The sequence below is a fragment of the Sitophilus oryzae genome, unplaced genomic scaffold (genome assembly GCF_002938485.1).
Source record: "Sitophilus oryzae breed Bouriz unplaced genomic scaffold, Soryzae_2.0 scaffold_1318_pilon_pilon, whole genome shotgun sequence".
NCBI classification, from domain to species: Eukaryota; Metazoa; Arthropoda; class Insecta; order Coleoptera; family Curculionidae; genus Sitophilus; species Sitophilus oryzae.
In genome coordinates, this window is record NW_022145969.1 from 18,168 (window position 1) to 37,934 (window position 19,767).

Here is a 19,767-nt window from a genome sequence, read left to right on the forward strand (position 1 = left end):
ATATTTTTTTTGTATTTGTGACGAACTTTTTCGCACTTTTTATGATAAATCCGTGGTTATTCACAGAATTCTCGAGATTATTAATATTTACAAATCATTAGTGTGTTAACACCATATTGAAAAATAAATGCATGCACATAGGAATACTTCATCTCAAAAGACGTTCGGAACAAAAAAATCTATAAAAAAAATCACTGGGGGGCTCACTGACTTCAATGCGGGTTACAAACGAAAAAAAAACCGTTGGTAGTTCACGTCACAGGAATGTGATTTCTTTATTAGTTTTTTTTTTACTTAAAAGCTTAAAGAGTTAGGGCCGTATCACCTTAATAAGTTGGCCAAGTAAAAAATAAATTAGTAATTCAAAATATAAAAAAGTAATAAATAACAAAGAGTAGGGGGGTGGGGGGTAAAAAAGAATTAATATACAAAACTCGATAGAAAAAAATTAACAGAGTTTTTCCTACTAGTTAAAGCTGGTTTACGTTTATTTTCTCTTGGATGTTTTGCGACTAAGCTGCTCTTCGGCTGCCAGTTTGTTTTTGTAATCTTCTACATACTCCTTAGCTTTTGTTAAAGTGCCGATGAATTTGTTCAAGATTTCATCCCATTTTCGACAGTACGCTACAAAACAACATTATATTAATTATACTAAAGGCCCCCATAGACTACGATCTTTTTCATCCATTCGCATCGCTGCGAGTCTAATCGACGTGCCAAACCGATAGTGTGTGGCATAACCGTCGGATGGAATCGTCGCACAGTGCTTCGTCGCATGGACAAAAATCGAAAAAAAAGTTAAAATTTACTAATATCTGAATATATAATTTTATACTTATAGCAATGTTCAACCATCCTGTATATTATTTTTCATAAACAGCGTTTTTTGTTAGCAAATATTTTCACTAAAAATAAATTTTGCGATCATTATCTTATCAGTGAAAAGAATAACATTCATAGTAGTTCTGTATATTATGGAGTTAAACCATGGTACAAAGAATACAAGGTATGATCGATAGCGGCTCCAATTTCGTTCAGTTCGCGCATACCACCTGTGACGTCACTAGGAAAATAATGAATAAATAAAAAATAAAGAAAGTTGACAGGAGATCTGCATTTTTGGGGTTATGGTTAAGAATTGTTTATTTTAAGACTTTTTAGTTCGTTTAATTTAATAATTACTAAAACCAGCAGTTCCAAAAATATATTTAAAAATAATAATTATCTATTAACATGGATTTGGACGATAGGTAAGAATACTGAATTTATTTCTATATTCGGTATAAAATTGTTTATTAGGTTTTTAGTTTGCGATGTTTATGGTAAATAATTTTCATTTTCATTGCCTCTGAATTCACATGAGGACAGAGTTGAGGATATCTATGGAAAAGTAACCACAAGAGGAATTGTTACATCATTTAAAAAATATTGGGAAGTTTATTGTTTCCCATCGAAAAGTAGAAAATGCCAATGCAGATGAATGTATTGTAATTGTGATAGAAGTAATTCCAAGGGTGAAGTTTATTATAATTAGTGGAAGTAATTCCAAGGGTGAAGTTTATTATAATTAGTGACCTGTGCTTTTCTTTTTATATGTAGATGTTTCTGGTTTTGAGAATAAATCCGTTGAACGACACCCAAAATTTAGAGGAAGTATTTGCATACCCAGAATATGCCCATCAAAGATTATATAGCTCAAATTTCCTTTAATGGTAGGCAATTATTCAATGCAAATTAACTTTTTAAGTGACTGAAATATTAAATAGTTTACAATATGGTATATCATTAAAAATATATTACTTTTAGGTACAATTAGGGCCTGATACATTTCAAAAAGTAGAATATTATTTTATATTAAATGAGGTATTGTACCAACAGTCAATTTATATTAATACCGGAGATGAAAAAATAACAGAATAAATAGTTCTTTTTTTATACTACAAAAATAAACTATAGAATACAACAGTATTTAAAAAAATAAATAAAAAGTTATGTCCCGGCCGAGATTCGAACTCCGGTCTCTCGCTTCCTAGCCCGACTCCTTACGCACTGCTCCACAGTAACTTGCTTAGCGATAATTCAATGACGGTATATAAACAAAAAAAACAGGTTTATAACAATATCTTGACGATTTGAACTGGCGCGCGGAGCGTGCTGACCAATAGCGCCTGTTATCACCTGTGACGTAGCGACCAACCTGCGCAATATCATACCTTGTATTCTTTGTGCCATGGAGTTAAACGGTACGTACTTAATTGAAAGCCACTATGGATATTGTTAAACAAGAAATGTACTTTAAATTTATTTCTAAACAAGTTCGTGATTGTTTAGTTTTTATTTATTTTTTAAGATGATTCTTAAATGGGTATAAAAATTTTACGTTTTCAAACTACAAAAAGGCATTTAAAAAAAACATATCAAAACATATCGTATTTATTGAATATATGTGTTTTCATATTCATACACTTTTAATTTTTGTATAGTTCACCTGCGTCTGCTTGCGACGAACTTTATTTTATAATACTTTTCAGATGGAGTAAAATTGATAAGCAATGCTGATCTGGTTAATACTTGGCTTGATCATAAGGACAAGAACTCAAAATTATTTGTATTTCAAAAAATGTGTTCTTTATTGGATATTGATGAACCTTCCAGTCAAATGAGACACCACTTGTGCCTGAAAAAGCCCACTATGTTGGAGCGAAACGTCGCTTAAAAATTTTCCAACTTTCAATTTATTATAAAACCTCATACCCAAGAAAAGGAAAAAATAACACATGGATGTGGTCTATTAAAGAGGTAACTATTAATATCCGAACCCCTCATACCAGCAAGAAGAACAGTAACAACGCGAAAAATTAACTTATTAGAAAATGATGTACAGAAATATCTTATATATGAGGATACTTCATCTACCTGTGATTTGGATACTATAAATTTGGAAGATTCTGTCAGCAGTGATTCTTCTGAATCAGAGTAGTTACGATCTATGCATTTTGTTGTCCTAAAGTAAATTTATAGTATCTTAAGTTTTTTTTAATTAAAATAACATTAATGTTTCTTTTCATTAAAGAAAAACATTTTTATCTTATATTAGGCTTATATTGTAGGAATCATGTTCTAATGTTATTTCAATTCTTTTTTATCACAGGGATTTATTTAATACTTACACCGTTTTCATACTATAAATTATTATTTCCTTAGATGGAACACAGCTCCAACATTTTTATTATTTATAAGATTTTTTTCATAAACGTGGGACTAAGAACATAATCATTTAGTACAATGAGAGTATTCATCATTTGTGTCAAATAAACCTAGTTTGAATAAATTGCCTACTGTAAAAGAGAAGTTTTGCATTTTTGTCCTCTAGAGCCATATGTTCGAAGCACTGTGCGCCGCAACGTCGCGCGTCGCGTCGGTCGGTCGCATTTCTCTCACTCCGACATAATAAGATCCCTATGCGATTTACTTCCACACATGTAAATGCCGACCCAAAAGTAACAGTTACCAGCACGGTATTACAAGAAAAAGGATCCTTTACTATACAAAGCAATGAAATAAAAGAACAGCTTCTCATATACATAAAAAATTCATTGAATATTAAAGAAATGTCAGAAAATTAATATATACAGGGTGAGTCTTAAAAATCAATTTTTTTTTAATTTAATCATATAAATGTATGTCCTGAAATCGAAATAAAAATGAAACTTCTACACCCTGTATCTCCGAAACTAAGCATTTTAGGACATACATTTATACAAACTTTTTGACTTATTTCTAGCCGCAGAATAAGTTTCCGGAATACAGTTCGGACCACCCTGTATATATTTTTAAATAATTACCTTCCTGGTCATAATCTACATCCTCTGTGGCCCTGAGCAACTCCACTGATTTTTGGTAAGCTAAAAGCATGGCGTCACTGGTTTGCTTGTGGTAGTCCAGCATATTGTCTTCGGCAACTTGAAGCTCCGAAATAACTTGGTGAAAGTTAAGCATTTCAAGAGTCATGTCATTTTCCTAAAAAAACAGCAAACAAATATATAAAATTTCTTGTCACTTTTTTTTTGAAAATACAGACTTACATTAAATGATCTCAACTGCAGAAGGTCCCCATCATCGTCCTGCTCAGGTTCTGAGCCGGTGTTGGTTTGTAGATCGCCTCCGCCAAGCTCCTTCACCCTGTCGGCGTATCTGAGCGTGTTCAGACTGTGTTCGCAAGAACTAACTCCGGGGGAAATCATGGCAATCATGCACGTCCTCGAGTTGGACCCGACGAACGAATCTCTGAGCACCTGAGTTAACTTGCTCACCCTAAATGGCAAGTGAGCACCGCGTCGTCCTAAAGCTCTAATACATTCTTTCAGAGCGAGAAGAGACTTGTTGATTTCAGCACCTTCCATTCCTGAAGAAAAATTAATATTAACAGAATTAAAATGGAACTGGAACTCTTCTGTTATACAGGATGGTCCTAACTACCTTCAAGGAAGACCTTGAAAGCGACCAAACTGCAAAGCAAAAAGAACGCATTTCGCAAGTGCATGAACTGGGCTTTATATACCAGGGTCATTAGAGAATTATACTAAAAGAATAAATACAAGTCAGAGATACAGAGTTATATTTTTACTGCAATCATTTTCTTAGTATTGAAAATCTCAAGTAACTCTTTTTAAAAGATAAATTGTTTAAAATTTAACAACTAGAAAAAGAACATCAAATTTCTAGTATATCTATAAATCTGCAGCAGATGTAGAAAGAAGGAAGAAAGAAAGTCTAATAAGTAATTTTTAAAAAAAATGAAGAAACACATTACTAAAAATTGTATCAATCAATAATAAATATGTAAAAATTAAAAAAAAACGATTAAAAAAAGTCGCCTTGACTAGGATTCGAACCTGCCTTACTACGGCTCCAACGTCATAGCAGCGTAAAGTCCTAACGCTTCAACCACGCTGCCACCGAGGACTTGAAAGATTCTATGTAAAATTCTTACTTAAAAGATAATGTTTAGTGAAAGTACGTTTTTATTTATAATAAACATTTATTTAACTCTGTTTTTAGTATTTGTTCTTATAGCGGCAACATAGATACATTATCTGTCAAAAAATTCAACTGTCTAGCTATAACGCTTCATAGGATAGACCTTTGTGACAGACGGACGGACAGCTAAGTCTTAGTAATAGGGGGTTCCCCTTTTTACCCTTTGGGCACGGAACCCTCAAAAGACCCAGGATTTGTTTAGTTGACTTTGATAACAAACCACAGCGGAGAGATTTAGAATTTTAGAATAAGTGGGAGGGGGGTTAATCTCTGCGACCTTAGAGATCTATTGTGTCCCCCTTTCTTGAGTTATAACTCATCATACAGTCCCAGGACTTCCTACGGAGACCCGTGTCCCTCACAGTCGAGGAGCTACGACCCAGGCCGGGTAGACGAAACGGTAGCTTGTGTCGCCTGTTGGGTTTAGAGGTAGGAGGTAGGCTCCCGACCCTTGGAGGAGGTGGTAGCTTGTATGCCACTTGCGGAGGATGGTTTCACGCAAGTGTCAGCCACCTCTCCTGTAGTTCTCTTTGGGTTTGGCCCCTTGGAACTTTCATTGTTACTGTGCCCAGTGTCGCTAGGGGGTTTCCCCACAGCTTCACCGGTGATGTTTTTATTACTATTATTATCAGATCAAATAGTGTTCCTATGAGTCGCTAGGGACAGTCGGTCCACTTCTACAGAGCCCCGCATGTAGAAGTAAGGGGTAAAATACAATGGGGTGACCCCCGGTGCCCCAAGGTTAGGCTGTCCGTAGCCCCGCCCGGTATCGTTATATGTCTTGGTGCAATTCCCTGGCCACGACACTACAGTCAGGGACAAGACGATGAGTGAGATGCTTTTTAGACCAAGCCAAGTGCTAGAGGGGATTCCCCCCAGCACCTGACCAGGAGCTTCCCCACCAACGACAAGGTCTTGCATTTCCTAGGGGAAGCAGCGGAGAGATATTAATGGAGGTAGTAAAAAATGTTTACTCACTTGTTTGTCGATTTGCTGAAGATGTATCAGCCCCCCTTTCGTTTCCCGCGAGGTCGATAAGCGAAAACTTCCCATGGATTTTCGACATATTATTATTGGACCGTAAATATATCTGAAATACTGCGTGAGATCTGGAGGAGTTCGCGTTGGCGAACGTCTGTCCTGATGTCCTAGCTTGGTTACCCTTCTGTATCAATTTCAGTACTTCCTCCGTCGTGGAAACGACCTTCTCCGTAAGCCCGACCACCTGAACTTGCTGTTTTCCATCTTCCAGTATTCGCAGCTTGGCCTTGTTGTTTAAAAGGTCGAATACTTTGCCCGAATAGATTTCGAAGAAGCTGGAGGAGACGACGAGGTTGAGGTGGCGATACTTGGACGAATTGGTCAACCGAAAAACATCGGCGGACACCATGGCGTAGATCCCTTTCTGACAGTCCTGGTCCTTGCCTTTAAAGTCGCCGCCCATCGTGTGAGTCTTGCCCGAGCCGGTTTGACCGTACGCGAAACAGGTGGCAAAACCCCCCTCGAAAATTGTTTTGATTAAAGGCTGTGCTGTGTACCTGAAAGACATTTTCTTCTTTACACCTTTGCCTAAAGGAGGACAAGTTTATTTCCATAATAATATTATTATGGAGACTTCAAGAAGTCCATTCAAAAATTATTTCTGTACAAGTCCATTCAAATCTATATTCCTGTACAGATACATGGAAAAAAGTTGAAAAATCGTCTATTTTTAGCTATTTTTTACCAGTTTTTGAGGCTTCAAAAAAATCGGTAAACCCGGTCATAAAATCTTGAAAATTACAGTGATTGTAGGAAATGTTATGTACTTTTAAAAAATATAAAAATATTGGTGCTTAAATGTCTTGGTTTTGATAGAAAACTTGTTTTTGAGTGAATTTTGATGTCTGAATATACCGGGTGCGTCTAAAAAGTGGCTCACCCCTGTAACTTTTTTATTTTTTCACATAAAAAAACGTGATTTGGTATGTTAGTATATGACATAAAATAGGATTGATTGGCGTATTCAATTGTTTCCGGTCAGTTCCTGTTTCACCGGAAATGACTATAACTTTTGACTTTTAAATGGCACCCTCGGTATTTCTTTACTTTATTCTATAGAAAATGACATTCTGAATCCAATAACATATCATATGTCAACTTTTGACATTCTACCTTAATAAAAAATTGTATTTTAAAATTCAATCTAGAGTGTGAATGGCTATGTTAGAAACACTAATTCTTAATCAAGGAGCCTTGGAAAAATAGATTTGATAGTCTAGTCCAGGCCAGTTAGAAAATGCTCAAATCGTATTTTTAATCATATCTCAACTTTTTCAAATGGAACGAGGGTGGCTCATTAGCATATTTGGAAAAAGCATTTTTTACGAATAATTTGATACCACACACTTGGTATTTCGAGTCAAATTTTTGTTACGAACCGCAAGTTATAATTTCAAATAAACCGTATGCAAAAATGTCAAAAGTTGACATATTATATGTCATTCTATTCAGAGTGTTATTTTCTATCGAATAAAGTAAAAAATAACGAGGGTGCCATTTAAAAATCAAAAGTTGTAGTCATTTCCGGTGAAACAGGAAATGACCAAAAACAATTGAATATGTCAATCAATCCTAATTTCATAATAAGTAATAAAGTCATATAAACTACCAAATCAAAAGTCTAACATACCAAATCTCGTTTTTTTAACTAAAAAAAATAAAAAAAGTTATAGGGGTGAGCCAATTTTGAGACGCACCCGGTATACATGGCGAGTCTAAATAAATGCAAATATTTTCAGGGCTGGTAGATTTCGTTAAAAGAAACATATTTTTTCTTTATTTTTTTTTCAAAAACTCGAAAATAATCGAAATATTTTACTTTGAAAATTTCCAAAAAAATTGATTTTTCATTTAATTTATTATTATTATTTTCATTTAAATTTTAATTAAGTTTAATAAACCACTGGATCTTTTTTGTGGGGTTCTTGTAAATTTAATTTACTATCTACTATGTTGCCATATTATGAGAATATTATGTTTTTTAACTAAAAATTAAAAAAATATTCCAAATTTTTTTTCAAAACTCCAAATTTTCAAAAAAAATACGGGTCGAAATACACAACCCCTAAAAATATTTGCGCTTATTTAAGACTCACCCTGTATACAATATATCTCAATAACAATAACCATAAAGTTTCCTTCAATATGAATACAAGTTTAAATTCCCAAAAACTACAACATAAAATTAACAGGAAAACTAATATTTTTATTTTTACTTACTTATAAACTAATTCGTTTGAGCAAGACTCGTCGAACGCATAGTCAAATCTGAACAGCTGGTTTTCCAAATACTTCGTCAAATCGACTTTGTTTCTCGGTTCGTGAACGATCAGCTGATTCTTGCTCGGTATTGTGATCACGTCCACTTCTTTCTTTGCCATCTCTTTCTTGTTCAGAGGCCTCTTCCTCACGCAGACTGTGATAAGATGGTCTTCAATCGCATCGTTTTCTGATAGGGGTTTGATCTCCAAACCTCGCCGATACTCCCTGGATAATAATAGTTTAAGCTGCGCATATTCGTCGACGCAGAATATATGCGCAGTATTATTGAATCAGCCGAAACTTACATGATCATGTTTAGCAGCTCCCAGTGTGGATTTCCGGGGTCCATCTTCAAAAAGGCCTCTTTTGCTTCCTTTTCTTCTGCTTGTCTTTGCCGCCTCTCCTCCCTATTTTTCTTTAATTTTTCTACTTCTTTGACTACATTACTTCTTCGTGGGTTCTACAAAAATGGTAGCAAAACATAAATAACTCAAGCTTAATAGAGATTACGCTAAAAGGCTCTGGATATTAATAATCATATGTCAATGTCTCACCTGTATATTTGTAACTCTACTGCTAGGGATGTTTACTGTTTCTTTAGGAACAACAGGAATTAAAGTGTTATCTGAAATTGCAGTATGACCGTTAGGCTGCGCCACTAGCGGTTGCGGTGTAGGACGGTTGCGTGCTGATCCTACTATTCCTACAAAAGTAAAAAATAAAGAAATAAAAAAAGAAGAAAAAATAAAAAGTAAAAAGAAAATTAAAAAAAAGTAAATAAAAAGAAAATAATTAAAAAAAAAAGATAGATAGAAAAAATATAAAAATGTACATACCATTATTAGTCTTTCCTCCTATTTGTCTATGTGTAGAGTTCTTAAAAAAACAAAAATAGATAAATCAAACTTTCTAAGTAAAAAACAGCCAATAAAAATGAATTGTATTAATAAACAGTACCACCAATTCGAATTAAACGTCAATGTGAAAAAAAAGTACGCCATTTATTGAGAAATAATAAAAGCTAGACGAAACAAAAATAAATAGAACGACTTAAAACATAATATAATATGTAAAATATGAAAAATAACTTTGTATAGAAAGTATAATTTTTTTATTGTCATCCTTTAAAAATCAATACCATATGAAGAAAAATAACTTACATATAACTAAGTAATCAATATTTTTATTTTTAGATAAGTTCATAATAAATTAATTGATTTTATAGTATCTCACTGAGATCATTTTTTTTTCATATGGTACCGTTATTTTTATCGGAAATTGGAAACCCAAAAGAAATAAGACATAAAATGACCATCAACTCTACGTGCACAAAAAGAAAATTCGTGAAAAAGCTGCGAAAATAACAAGATGCAATAAGGCACGACAATAAGTTGATTTGAAAAATTATACCGATATCGACGTAGTGTCTGTTGAAAATTGATTACTATTTAAATCTTCGTCGCTGTATCGACCCGACTGAGCCATTGCCGCACTTATTTCTTCTTCTGATGATCCAGAAGAGTCCTTGTTCAACAAGAAAAAAAAACAATTTCAGTCAAAAAAAACACACACACCGCTAAATTTTTATATAAGTCTAGAAATGAAATAAACACATACTTCAAGGTACGGTTGGACTGCTATACTGATACCCAATCCATATGAGGCATGATATGGTGAAGAATTTGCCAATTAGAAAAATCGAAATCGATTTAAGACACTTTTCAATAGCAAAATACAATTAAGCCAAATGTTGTGCCAGGCACGATTTTGAGAAGCATTGTGCCGCTATAAAAAGGTTGTTGCCTTCAGGTCTAGCTCCGTTTCAATTAAAAAAGAATTTGTGGGAAACACCGGTAATGAAAAGAGCGGTAATTAATTTATATTGCGATATTTTCCCGTGTTAATCTCACATTGTTTATACCGGGTGCGTCTCAAAAGTGGCTTACCCCTAGACCCCTATAACTTTTTTATTTTTTGAGATAAAAAAACGAGATTTGGTATGTTAGTATATGACATAAATTAGGATTGATTTCCGTATTCAATTGTTTTTGGTCACTTTCTGTTTCGCCGGAAATGACTACAATTTTTGATTTTTAAATAGCACCCTCCGTATTTTTTTCCTTTATTCGATAGAAAATGTCTCTCTGAATAGAACGACGTGACAATTTCAAATAAATCATATGAGAAAATGTCAAAAGTTGACATATGATATCCTATTCTATTCAAAGTGTCGTTTTCATCGAATTAATTAAAAAAATACCGAGGGCGTCAAGTACAACATAACAAGTCGTAACATAAGAAATCTAGTTTTTTTATCTGAAAAAATAAAAGTTACAGGGATGAGCCACTTTTGAGACGCAACCGGTATATATTCCTACGAAACTTGATGTATATAAATTTTGAACAACCCTGTTAAAATGATCTATATTTTCTTATTCTACGCCATTTAATTAGTTAATAAACGTAGTTTTATTGAAATCGCCAATTTTCATTACATTTTTAGTAGGTACTCAAAAAAAAATTTTAATTTTTTTTTTGGGTCCTGAATCAATAGTAAACACAGTTATAAAATTAGGATAATTTCAGGATTTGTAGCAAATCTTGACTGCTTTTAGAATATATAAAAATTTAATAGTATAAATGCTTTGGTTTTGTGGGAAAATCGATTTTTTGAACCCTTGTTTTTGAGAGATTTTTGATGGTGATTGGAACTTTGTCAAAGTACATCTTGTACAGAACTCGTAAAGCCACCTCCAGTAGTTTTATCAAAATCGGTGACATTACTAAATTTGCCAATTTTCATGAGTATATGTATGGAAAAAAGTCGAAAAATTGACCATTTTTGATTATTTTTTACCCATTTTCACAGCTGTTAGAACAATAACTAAATCAGGTAATAAAATTTTGAAAATTACAGTGTTTGTAGGAAATTTTATGTATTTTTAAAAAATATCAAAATCAAAATATTAAGAGCTTAAATGCTTTGGTTTTATTAGAAAATTGATTTTTTGAACCCTTGTTTTTGGTCAAATTTTAATGATGGTTAAAACTTGCCCTACATCTAATACAGTACTTTTAAATTAATTAATAAAAACAGAATCATCACAACTGATAGTCTGACTTTTTTTTGACAATAAGAATAGATGATTTATAAGAGAATGTTTCCTAATAAAAATAGAACGGCAATTTTTAATCAACATCAACTTAAAATTTGCACACAAATCCTGTCTAATGAGTATACAGCCCAGTTCACAATCGCGAAGATACGGATCAAACAAAATCAATACATTTTTCGCTCTATTTATTTATAAAAGAATTAAGCCTCTCGAATCTATTAGCCTAATTTTATTAGATCAATATCGATATCACCAGAAAAATGCAACTAATAAACCTTAATAACAATGAAGTTTATTTCTTAGAAAAACGGTTCAATAGGGAGAAAAAAAATGAAGCAGGGAATGAAAATGGCACTAAAATCGATATTAACTTTTAAATTATGCATCCCAACAATAACGTGTCTTGTTAAATACATACATAGTTCCTTGAACGCTGTACCGTTTATTATTTTATAGATAGATTACAGGTCTGCTCCATATTTTAATAAACTTCCAATAGCAAAATTAATAAAATTTACTTATTAATTAAAACCTGTATACGCTTATTCCATAGAGGAAGAAACAGCAAAATATAACTTTTCAAATATAGTCCAGGAGCCAGTGAATTGTTTTTGTACTTTTTTATTTTCCCAGTAATATGTTGAGATGGTGACATTAAATGACAATTTTTCTCTTATTTTCCCAGATTTGATCAAATGATAAATAATATCTTATGTTCGAAAAAAAAAACGGCGTCCAGTTGGCATGGAAATGAACATCGATGGTATTCTTTTACATATAAAATGACAGCGATTTTGTAGACAATTAAATTTCCTACAATAAACATTAATTCACCACAATACCACAAATTACCTATAACAGATGCGAAAGAACACCGAATTACGCGTTCAGGTTTCTGTGCCCTTCAGAAAGAGTTCATAGACAATCCGCATCAATGTATAGTTTGGGTGAAAATAATCTGCACAAATATGTTATCGAGGCATACAAAAAGGTCCACAGACTTCGAGACATACGAAAAATCAAGTCCATTTAGCGTGTGTCGCAATTTTCACACCTTAAAAAATTAGTTTTTTATAGCTATAGCAACTTCAGCGACTATGAAAAAAGTTGTGTGATTTTCATAGAAAATAAGGGCACCTGTAATTCATTTGAGAATGTTATAAATCGCTAAAAGAGGATTCAAATCTCTTGGATTTCTATTAATATTAAATAAATTTTATTAAAAATTGAACTAAAATTGTTAGTATCATTAAAAACAATTCAAATTCAAAAATTGTATCAGTCAAATTCCCTCATTTAAGGTGAATATTAAAGTAAATATAAATACAGCTCATTCTAAGCTCTACTTATCTTTAAGAAAAATTTAAATCATTGTTGCAATTGGGCCTTAATGCCATTTCGAATGAACAATAGTATTAATAATGTACATTATAATAATAATAAATTTTATATCATAGTGTGTATTAAAACTACTAAAACACTTTTAAATTGGTATTATATTAACAACTTTTGTTTTTTAATCCAAAAAAAAGTTACCAATTTTCTTAATCAAAATATTTGTGGTCCTGAAAAGGACCTTCGTTTTCCCATGTTCGTTAAGGTAGGTAATGGGTAAAACGGTAAAAAAACAGGATAATGAAATTTAAAAAATTACAAAAATTGATCAAAAGTGCCTCCCTCTTGCATTAAACCAAACGATCATAAAATCCCCTCCTCACATTGGATAACATATCAGGGGTGACAGTGTCAAAGGCATTAAATATTTTCTGCCTTAACTGCTGCAAGTTTTGAATTTCTTCATGGCCGTAAATTTTAGATTTTATGTACCCCCATAAAAAGAAATCATTCACCGAAAAGTCAGGTGAAATTAAACGTCAGTCTAAACAAAACTGTCATTTTTGAAAACGTGTCAAAATTTGGACACACGCTAAATGGACTTGATTTTCCTATGTCTCGAAGTCTGTGGACTTTTCTGTATAATCTCGCAGTAATTTAATAGATTGCTCGTCATATTATATCAGCTCGTAGGAGATTAGGAAAAAAAAAAGATATTTATAGTATAATAAAAAAATTAATTTATTTAACAAAATTTAATTAAAGATGTGACAAAATAGTTACATTTCTATCGGACTTTTTTCGACTATATAAATCTTTATTTTTTTGTAAACTTTAATGCATCAAATATTTTCAATCTAATAAATAATTTAATGATGTAAATAAGAGGAAATTTCTCACATGGGTGGTCAAATTCTATAGTTTTCATTATATCAAACAGCCTCTGAATGTTTTCTTCAGTGCAAAACTCATCAAAATTTAATATAAATAATTTTTCCAGCCTGTAAATAAAATGAACAAATTTTTCCACTTTCATGATCAAAGGCTTTTAAATGGGTAAATAATTTCGAGTTATCCAGAGATTCGGATTCTTTTGCAAATTTTAGACAAATATCACATTGATGTATTTGAAGACTCTTTTTAATGATGTAGTCAAACATAATTAAAAGCATTTTGAGTTGAAAACATTTCTCAGAGGCTGTTTGATATAATGAAAACTATAAAATTTGTGATAAACCACCCATGTGAGAAATTTCCTCTTATTTACATCATTAAATGATTTATTAGATTGAAAATATTTGATGTATTAAAGTTTACAAATAAAGATTTATATAGTCGAAAAACGTCCGATAGAACCAATAGAAAGGTAACTATTTTGTCACATTTTTAATTAAATTTTGTTAAATAAATTAATTTTTTATACTATAAATATCTTTTTTTTCCTTATAAATAAACACATTTGCATCCCATTTTAAATAAGATATACAAATTACCAAAACTTAGAAATAACAGTTCAAAAGTTCAACAAAAATCCTACACGCGTTTTTAAAAGAAACATATAACCACGCACTATGTCATTCCAGCAAGCGAATACGACACAGCATGGGTTTCCGGACTAAACGACTGGTGTATTTACACCACTCAATAGGCGTGTCGGGTTTGCCGAGCGGTTTCCGATGCAGTCGCTTTCTTTCGCATCTGTTATAGGTAATTTGTGACAATACACCAAAACAGTTTTAGACTTGAGTAGTCGAGTTTTAACTGTACTGTTTATTTTATAACTGCACAACATATCTCACTAAAAGAACTACAATTTTTATTGCTGGAAAAAAAATTGCAGTATATTTGTACTTTCTAACACATTTTCCGCCTCAACTGAAATTTGACTGGGAAAATAAATACCGAAAATCTTCACTGCCTCCCGGACTAATACTGCTATTTATATGTGAATCTTCTTGATTAATGTATAACAAATTGAACCCAGTTTGATGATCCGGTGTTAGGGAATTTATTTTCAAAGACTTACCCTTTGCAACTTATTGAATTTCGGTTCTTCCCCCGGTTTTAACATAATTATGTCGGGGTTGAGAGACTCTATGGTGGCCAAGTCAATTTCTTTGCCTTTAGTTTCGTGCTGTTCAAACCATTCCACGGTGGCACACCGCTGATCAATGTTAATCGCAGAAACCATAGCCGTATGTACTCGTCCTAAAAAAAAATTTCCAATAAAAAATTTAGGAATAAATAAATACCAAAACAATTTTCAAACAAAAAAGCATCAAGATACAGTTCTGCTTATAATATAAAAATATATTTATACTGACACTTTCAAACAACATAATCACTGAAGTAAAAAAGGCCCCAAAGTTAGACGTGCTACTTCTTTATTGTGTTGTAAAATCATTTATACAGGGTGAGTCTTAAATAAGTGCAAATATTTTTAGGGCTGGTAGATCTAGATACAGTAAAACCCCGGTTATCCGAGGTAACGGGGGGGACACCCTCCTCGGATAACTGAAAACTTGGATAATCCGGATTTATTAAAAAATAAGCATCAATACATACTTTAAAAGGTTTATTAACATTTTTAATATGTAAATACATAAGTACCTACATATGCCATATTTCTCCAATTCTAATAAACTTTCTTGTTCTTCTGTCTCATTTAAACTTGTACAGGACCTTTCCATCCAAAACTGCTGGTAACTCTATCTGTCTCTGGAAATTGTTTACTAATCGTTATTGCTTTTTGCTGCAAAATGGGACCTGACAGAGGCACACTTTTTGATCTTTGCTGAGTAAACCACGTGAATTAACTAACACCACTGCACATTGTCATTGGTAGATATGCCAATGCGACAATGATTAGAATGGTCACTAACGGAATTAGTACTGGGAGAATTGTCAGATCAGGGGCTTGGAACACCCTCAAAAAGGAAATACCACTCCTGCAACTCCCAGTGGACGATATGCCAAGAACGTACAACTTTGAGAAACATGTCAATGTAGTATTGATCAATAAAAAGGATTGGAAGAGCGAAACGCTTGCCCAGCAGTTAAAAGACCATAACTTGGTATACTGATGCTTCCAAAACCAATACGGGAACAGGGATCGGAGTGTTTGGGCCGAGAGCTAAATACTCCGAACCAATGGGCACTTACCCTAGTATCCTACAGGCTATAATCTACGCTATCGAAAGATGCGTACAACTTATCTTTGATAGGAACTATCGGAAACAAGAAATAGCCATCTTGTCTGATAGTCAAGCAGCGTTAAAAGCGATCAACTCAGTATCAATCAATTCGAAATTGGTCAAACAATGCATAGAGAAGCTGAATAAATTAGGCAAAGAAAACAAAGTCCTCCTACTCTGGGTGCCTGCTCACCAAGGGATAGAAGGCAATGAAAAAGCAAATAATCTAGCTAGGAAAGGAGCGAACACTCCACTAACTGGACCAGAACCGTTCTGCTTTCCAAGTGGTAACCAACTCAAGGCGGAACTCAAGAACTTGGAAGATTCCATCCGCAACCTGGAATGGAAATCTTGCAATAGTCTAAGACACTCGAAGAAGTTTCTGAGGGCTTATGATCAAGAAAAATCACAGATCTTCCTGGGTCTGAGTAAGAACAATCTTCGGATTGTCACGGGGTTTTTAACAGGACACTGTCTCCTCAATGAACACCTCAGTAGATTGAAACTAAGAAGAAACGGCGAATGCAGATTCTGTGGGGAAGATGGTGAAACACCAGTACACCTCATCACTGAGTGCGCCGAGACGACAACCATTCGTGCCATGAATTTTGGTACGACTGATATTGGAGATGGAGAACTACCCTCTATAAAACCGTCCCAGATACTGGCTTTTGCCAAAGCCCTGGGACTGTATGATGAGTTATGATTCAAGAAAGGGGGACACAATGGATCTGTAAGGTCGAAGTGATTAACCCCCCTCCCACTCATTCTAAATTCTAAAAATTCTAAAAAACCACGTGAATAAAGCTTCGCTAACTTTTTCATAGTCGCCTTTTTTCATTGATTTTCTTCTTGAAGACGAAGAGGCTTGTTTTATACACCATTCTTCTATTTTAGTGCCGTTTCTGTTCCAATCTCCAACTGTTACCTCAAATCCAAATCCAAATCCAATCTCCAACTGTTAAATAAATCCAAAATAACCGAGATATTCCAAAAAAAATATTTTTCGATTAAATGTTGAGAACCACTGGATCTTTTCTGAGGTTTCTGTCAATTTCATTTCCTACCTAGGATGCAACTAGGATGCCATATTATAAAGATATTAGTTTTTTAAAGTAAAAATTAAAAAAAATCCAAAAAAATTTTTCGCCAAAAGAACCCTCATAGACGTGTTTCTGGGGTCGAAATATATACTCCCCCAAAAATATATGTACTTAATTAAGACTCACCCTGTATCTATGGGACATACAATAAATGATACTGTTTTAAATAAAATAACCAGTGGGTCGATCATCCTCTATAATAAAAAGGTAGAATGCCAAAAAGTTATGTCACAATAAAATTCATCTGAACAAATTGCGCCTTGAAAATTACACAATAGGACTACTAAATCGAGTTTGTTTTAGTTAAAATATACAGTATGATAAAGAAAAACGGCGTCAGCGATGCCTATGAAATGAAGATCGCTGTCATTTTATGTGTAAAATTATATGGGGACTGTCATTGATCGTCATTTCCAAGCCAACTGGGCGCCGTTTTTTTTTTCGATCATACGGTATTATTTATATATGTGACTATAATGCTACCGTATGATAAAAAAACAGCGTCAGCGATGGCTATGAAATGAAGATCGCTGTCATTTTATATAGGAAAAGTCATCGATTGTCATTTCCCAGCCAACTGGACGCCGTTTTTTTTTGATTATACGGTATTAACAAGGCAATAAAATAAATCAGAAAAAAATATATATTTACTATACAATTTTGTTAAATATATAGGTATTAGTTTCAAATATATTTTCTAATACTACAAAAAATAATATAATAAAGTAATTTTAAAAATATTAATGCATATACGGCAAATTATCTTTACATTACCATATCAAGCATTATCAATGCTTTTACCCCTATACTGCACGTTGCAATGATTTTAATACATACAATACTTTACATATACAGGGTGGTTCATTATATGGACAATAAAAAAAACTCCCAATTCAAAAAACGGTTATTACCAAAAACTACGTATTTTTATATTGCCATTATGATATATAACTATTTAAATATAACGGTAAGTGAAAAAATAAATTTTTGCCTAAAATTTTGGTTCTTATAATAGAAAATTTGTATATATATTAAAAAAAGATTATTTAACTTTATATTTGGACAAGAAATCATAAATAAAATTTACATACTGATGGCCCTGCAATAGTTTGAATCAGGTAGCCTGACCTTGGTCATTACGCGGAGTTCAAGCCATATAAGGCCTGAGTGCTGAGATATGTTTGCGTCATTTTCTCAGCCTCAAAACTAAATGATTTTTTCTAAATGTTTTAGATAATTTAACTTAAAAATCACCAGCATCATATGTGACAAATTGCATTTAAATGAGGGTTGTTAATAGACAGGAGGACTTCGTTTAAGATCAATAAACCAAAAAGAATCATAGTCATATTTAGAATTTTAATTTCAATTCTAAAGTAGTAACTTCTAAAAATAGAATATCAACAATGATATTAACGAAACTTTTAATAAGTAATAAATATACCTAGTACATAAAGTACACAATTCTGGAGAGACAATAAACTAAGCAAGCCAAATTAAATTAAAAAGCCAAAATAATTTCTTGTATGTGTCTCTCTAATATATTTTCAAAAATGCTCTTCAAAAATCAACTTCAGAATTGAGAACTGCCTCAAATTTCACTTAATTTTCTTTAATTTTCTAACAGAAGTGTTAACAAGAACACCTTGATAATTACTTTATAGGCAAGATTCTGATTCACTATTTATCAAAAAAACCCACATTAAAAAACACACATGTTCAATTTTCCTTTTTCAAGATTTTTATTATATTATACTATGGGTTACCAAATATTATAGAAGAAAAACACATACACAGTTTTTTTATAGGTACCCACTGTTTTATGATGAGGGGTAAAAAACTTACAGGACTTTTAAAAGAATAAGATGATATTTTTATAATTAATTATAGAATTATGTATTAAACAGTTATAGAAGTATAAATATTATATTATACTTTATAATATAGTATAAAAATTGGAAAAACTGATGGAATATAATAATAAAAACTGGATATGCTTCATCTAATTTACTTGTGTTTATAGTAACAATGAATCAACAAGATATAGCTAGCTGTAAGAGCTACTAGAACAATTTATAACTCGATATAAATATAGAAATAACGTAAATATAAACCGTTAAGTAAATGTTATAACAAACGATACATATTCAAACAGAGCAATTTAATAAATCCAACCGTCTGGATTTTCTTCATAAAGGTTATTGCATTTTGACATCGAGACATAACCTGTTATAAAAACTGATTCTGTTGTGAAAACTGAGGCACATACGGTGCAAAAAATCACGAAAAACACTTATAAATTAAAAATACACAAATTAAAAATACAGGTACACTTACCATCGGTTCTTTTTATGTTAATATTAAGTCCCACTTTAAGATATTCTGCAGCCATATCCGTTACCAACCGTCACTATAGCAGTAAGATGTAAGTTCACCGTTACTATAATTATAAAACAATATATAAGTTGAAAATATAAATACCTACAACAATTTTAAAAATGCTTAACTTTTTTTGGCTGTGCTATTCAACTGACATTCGTCAAAAAACCAAAGAATAAAAAAATGTACCTACATTCCGTTCGCAAGAACAGAAGAGAGACATTAGATCTGAGCTTGCGCACGGTTTAGAGGTTAAGCGCCAAACTTAAATTTGAATTCAGACGTTTATTTATGTTA

At 32.6% G+C, this 19,767-nt stretch overlaps 1 protein-coding gene across 4 annotated transcripts; it reads right to left on the reverse strand.

The window, feature by feature from the left end:
* Positions 1-105: 105 nt before the first annotated feature.
* Positions 106-19,699, reverse strand: LOC115875012 (kinesin-like protein Klp10A). Of its 4 annotated transcripts, none has more exons than XM_030890324.1 (11): positions 19,599-19,699; positions 19,429-19,531; positions 14,821-15,002; positions 9,180-9,219; positions 8,898-9,046; positions 8,649-8,803; positions 8,302-8,568; positions 6,019-6,578; positions 4,086-4,405; positions 3,846-4,020; positions 106-624 (listed from the first exon to the last, which is right to left on the reverse strand). In XM_030890324.1, exons 2-11 carry the CDS (start codon positions 19,481-19,483, stop codon positions 488-490), a joined length of 2,040 nt encoding a protein of 679 aa, XP_030746184.1. In that variant the 5' UTR covers positions 19,484-19,531; positions 19,599-19,699; the 3' UTR covers positions 106-487. The 4 variants fall into 4 exon arrangements, with proteins under 4 accessions (XP_030746184.1, XP_030746185.1, XP_030746187.1 ...); XM_030890325.1 differs by having other exon boundaries at positions 19,429-19,501; positions 19,577-19,648; XM_030890327.1 differs by having other exon boundaries at positions 19,429-19,501; positions 19,573-19,621.
* Between the last annotated feature and the right edge of the window lie 68 nt (positions 19,700-19,767).

Bases quoted from the DNA above. Each gene is read 5' to 3' on its own strand.
- LOC115875012 (XM_030890324.1), bottom strand. From the start codon at position 19,483: ATGGCTGCAGAATATCTTAAAGTGGGACTTAATATTAACATAAAAAGA. The intron at 8,569-8,648 runs GTAAGTTTCGGC...ATTATTATCCAG, and splicing joins GAGCTGCTAAACATGATCAT to GGAGTATCGGCGAGGTTTGG. The intron at 4,406-6,018 runs GTGAGTAAACAT...ATTTTTCTTCAG, and splicing joins TTCAGCAAATCGACAAACAA to GAATGGAAGGTGCTGAAATC.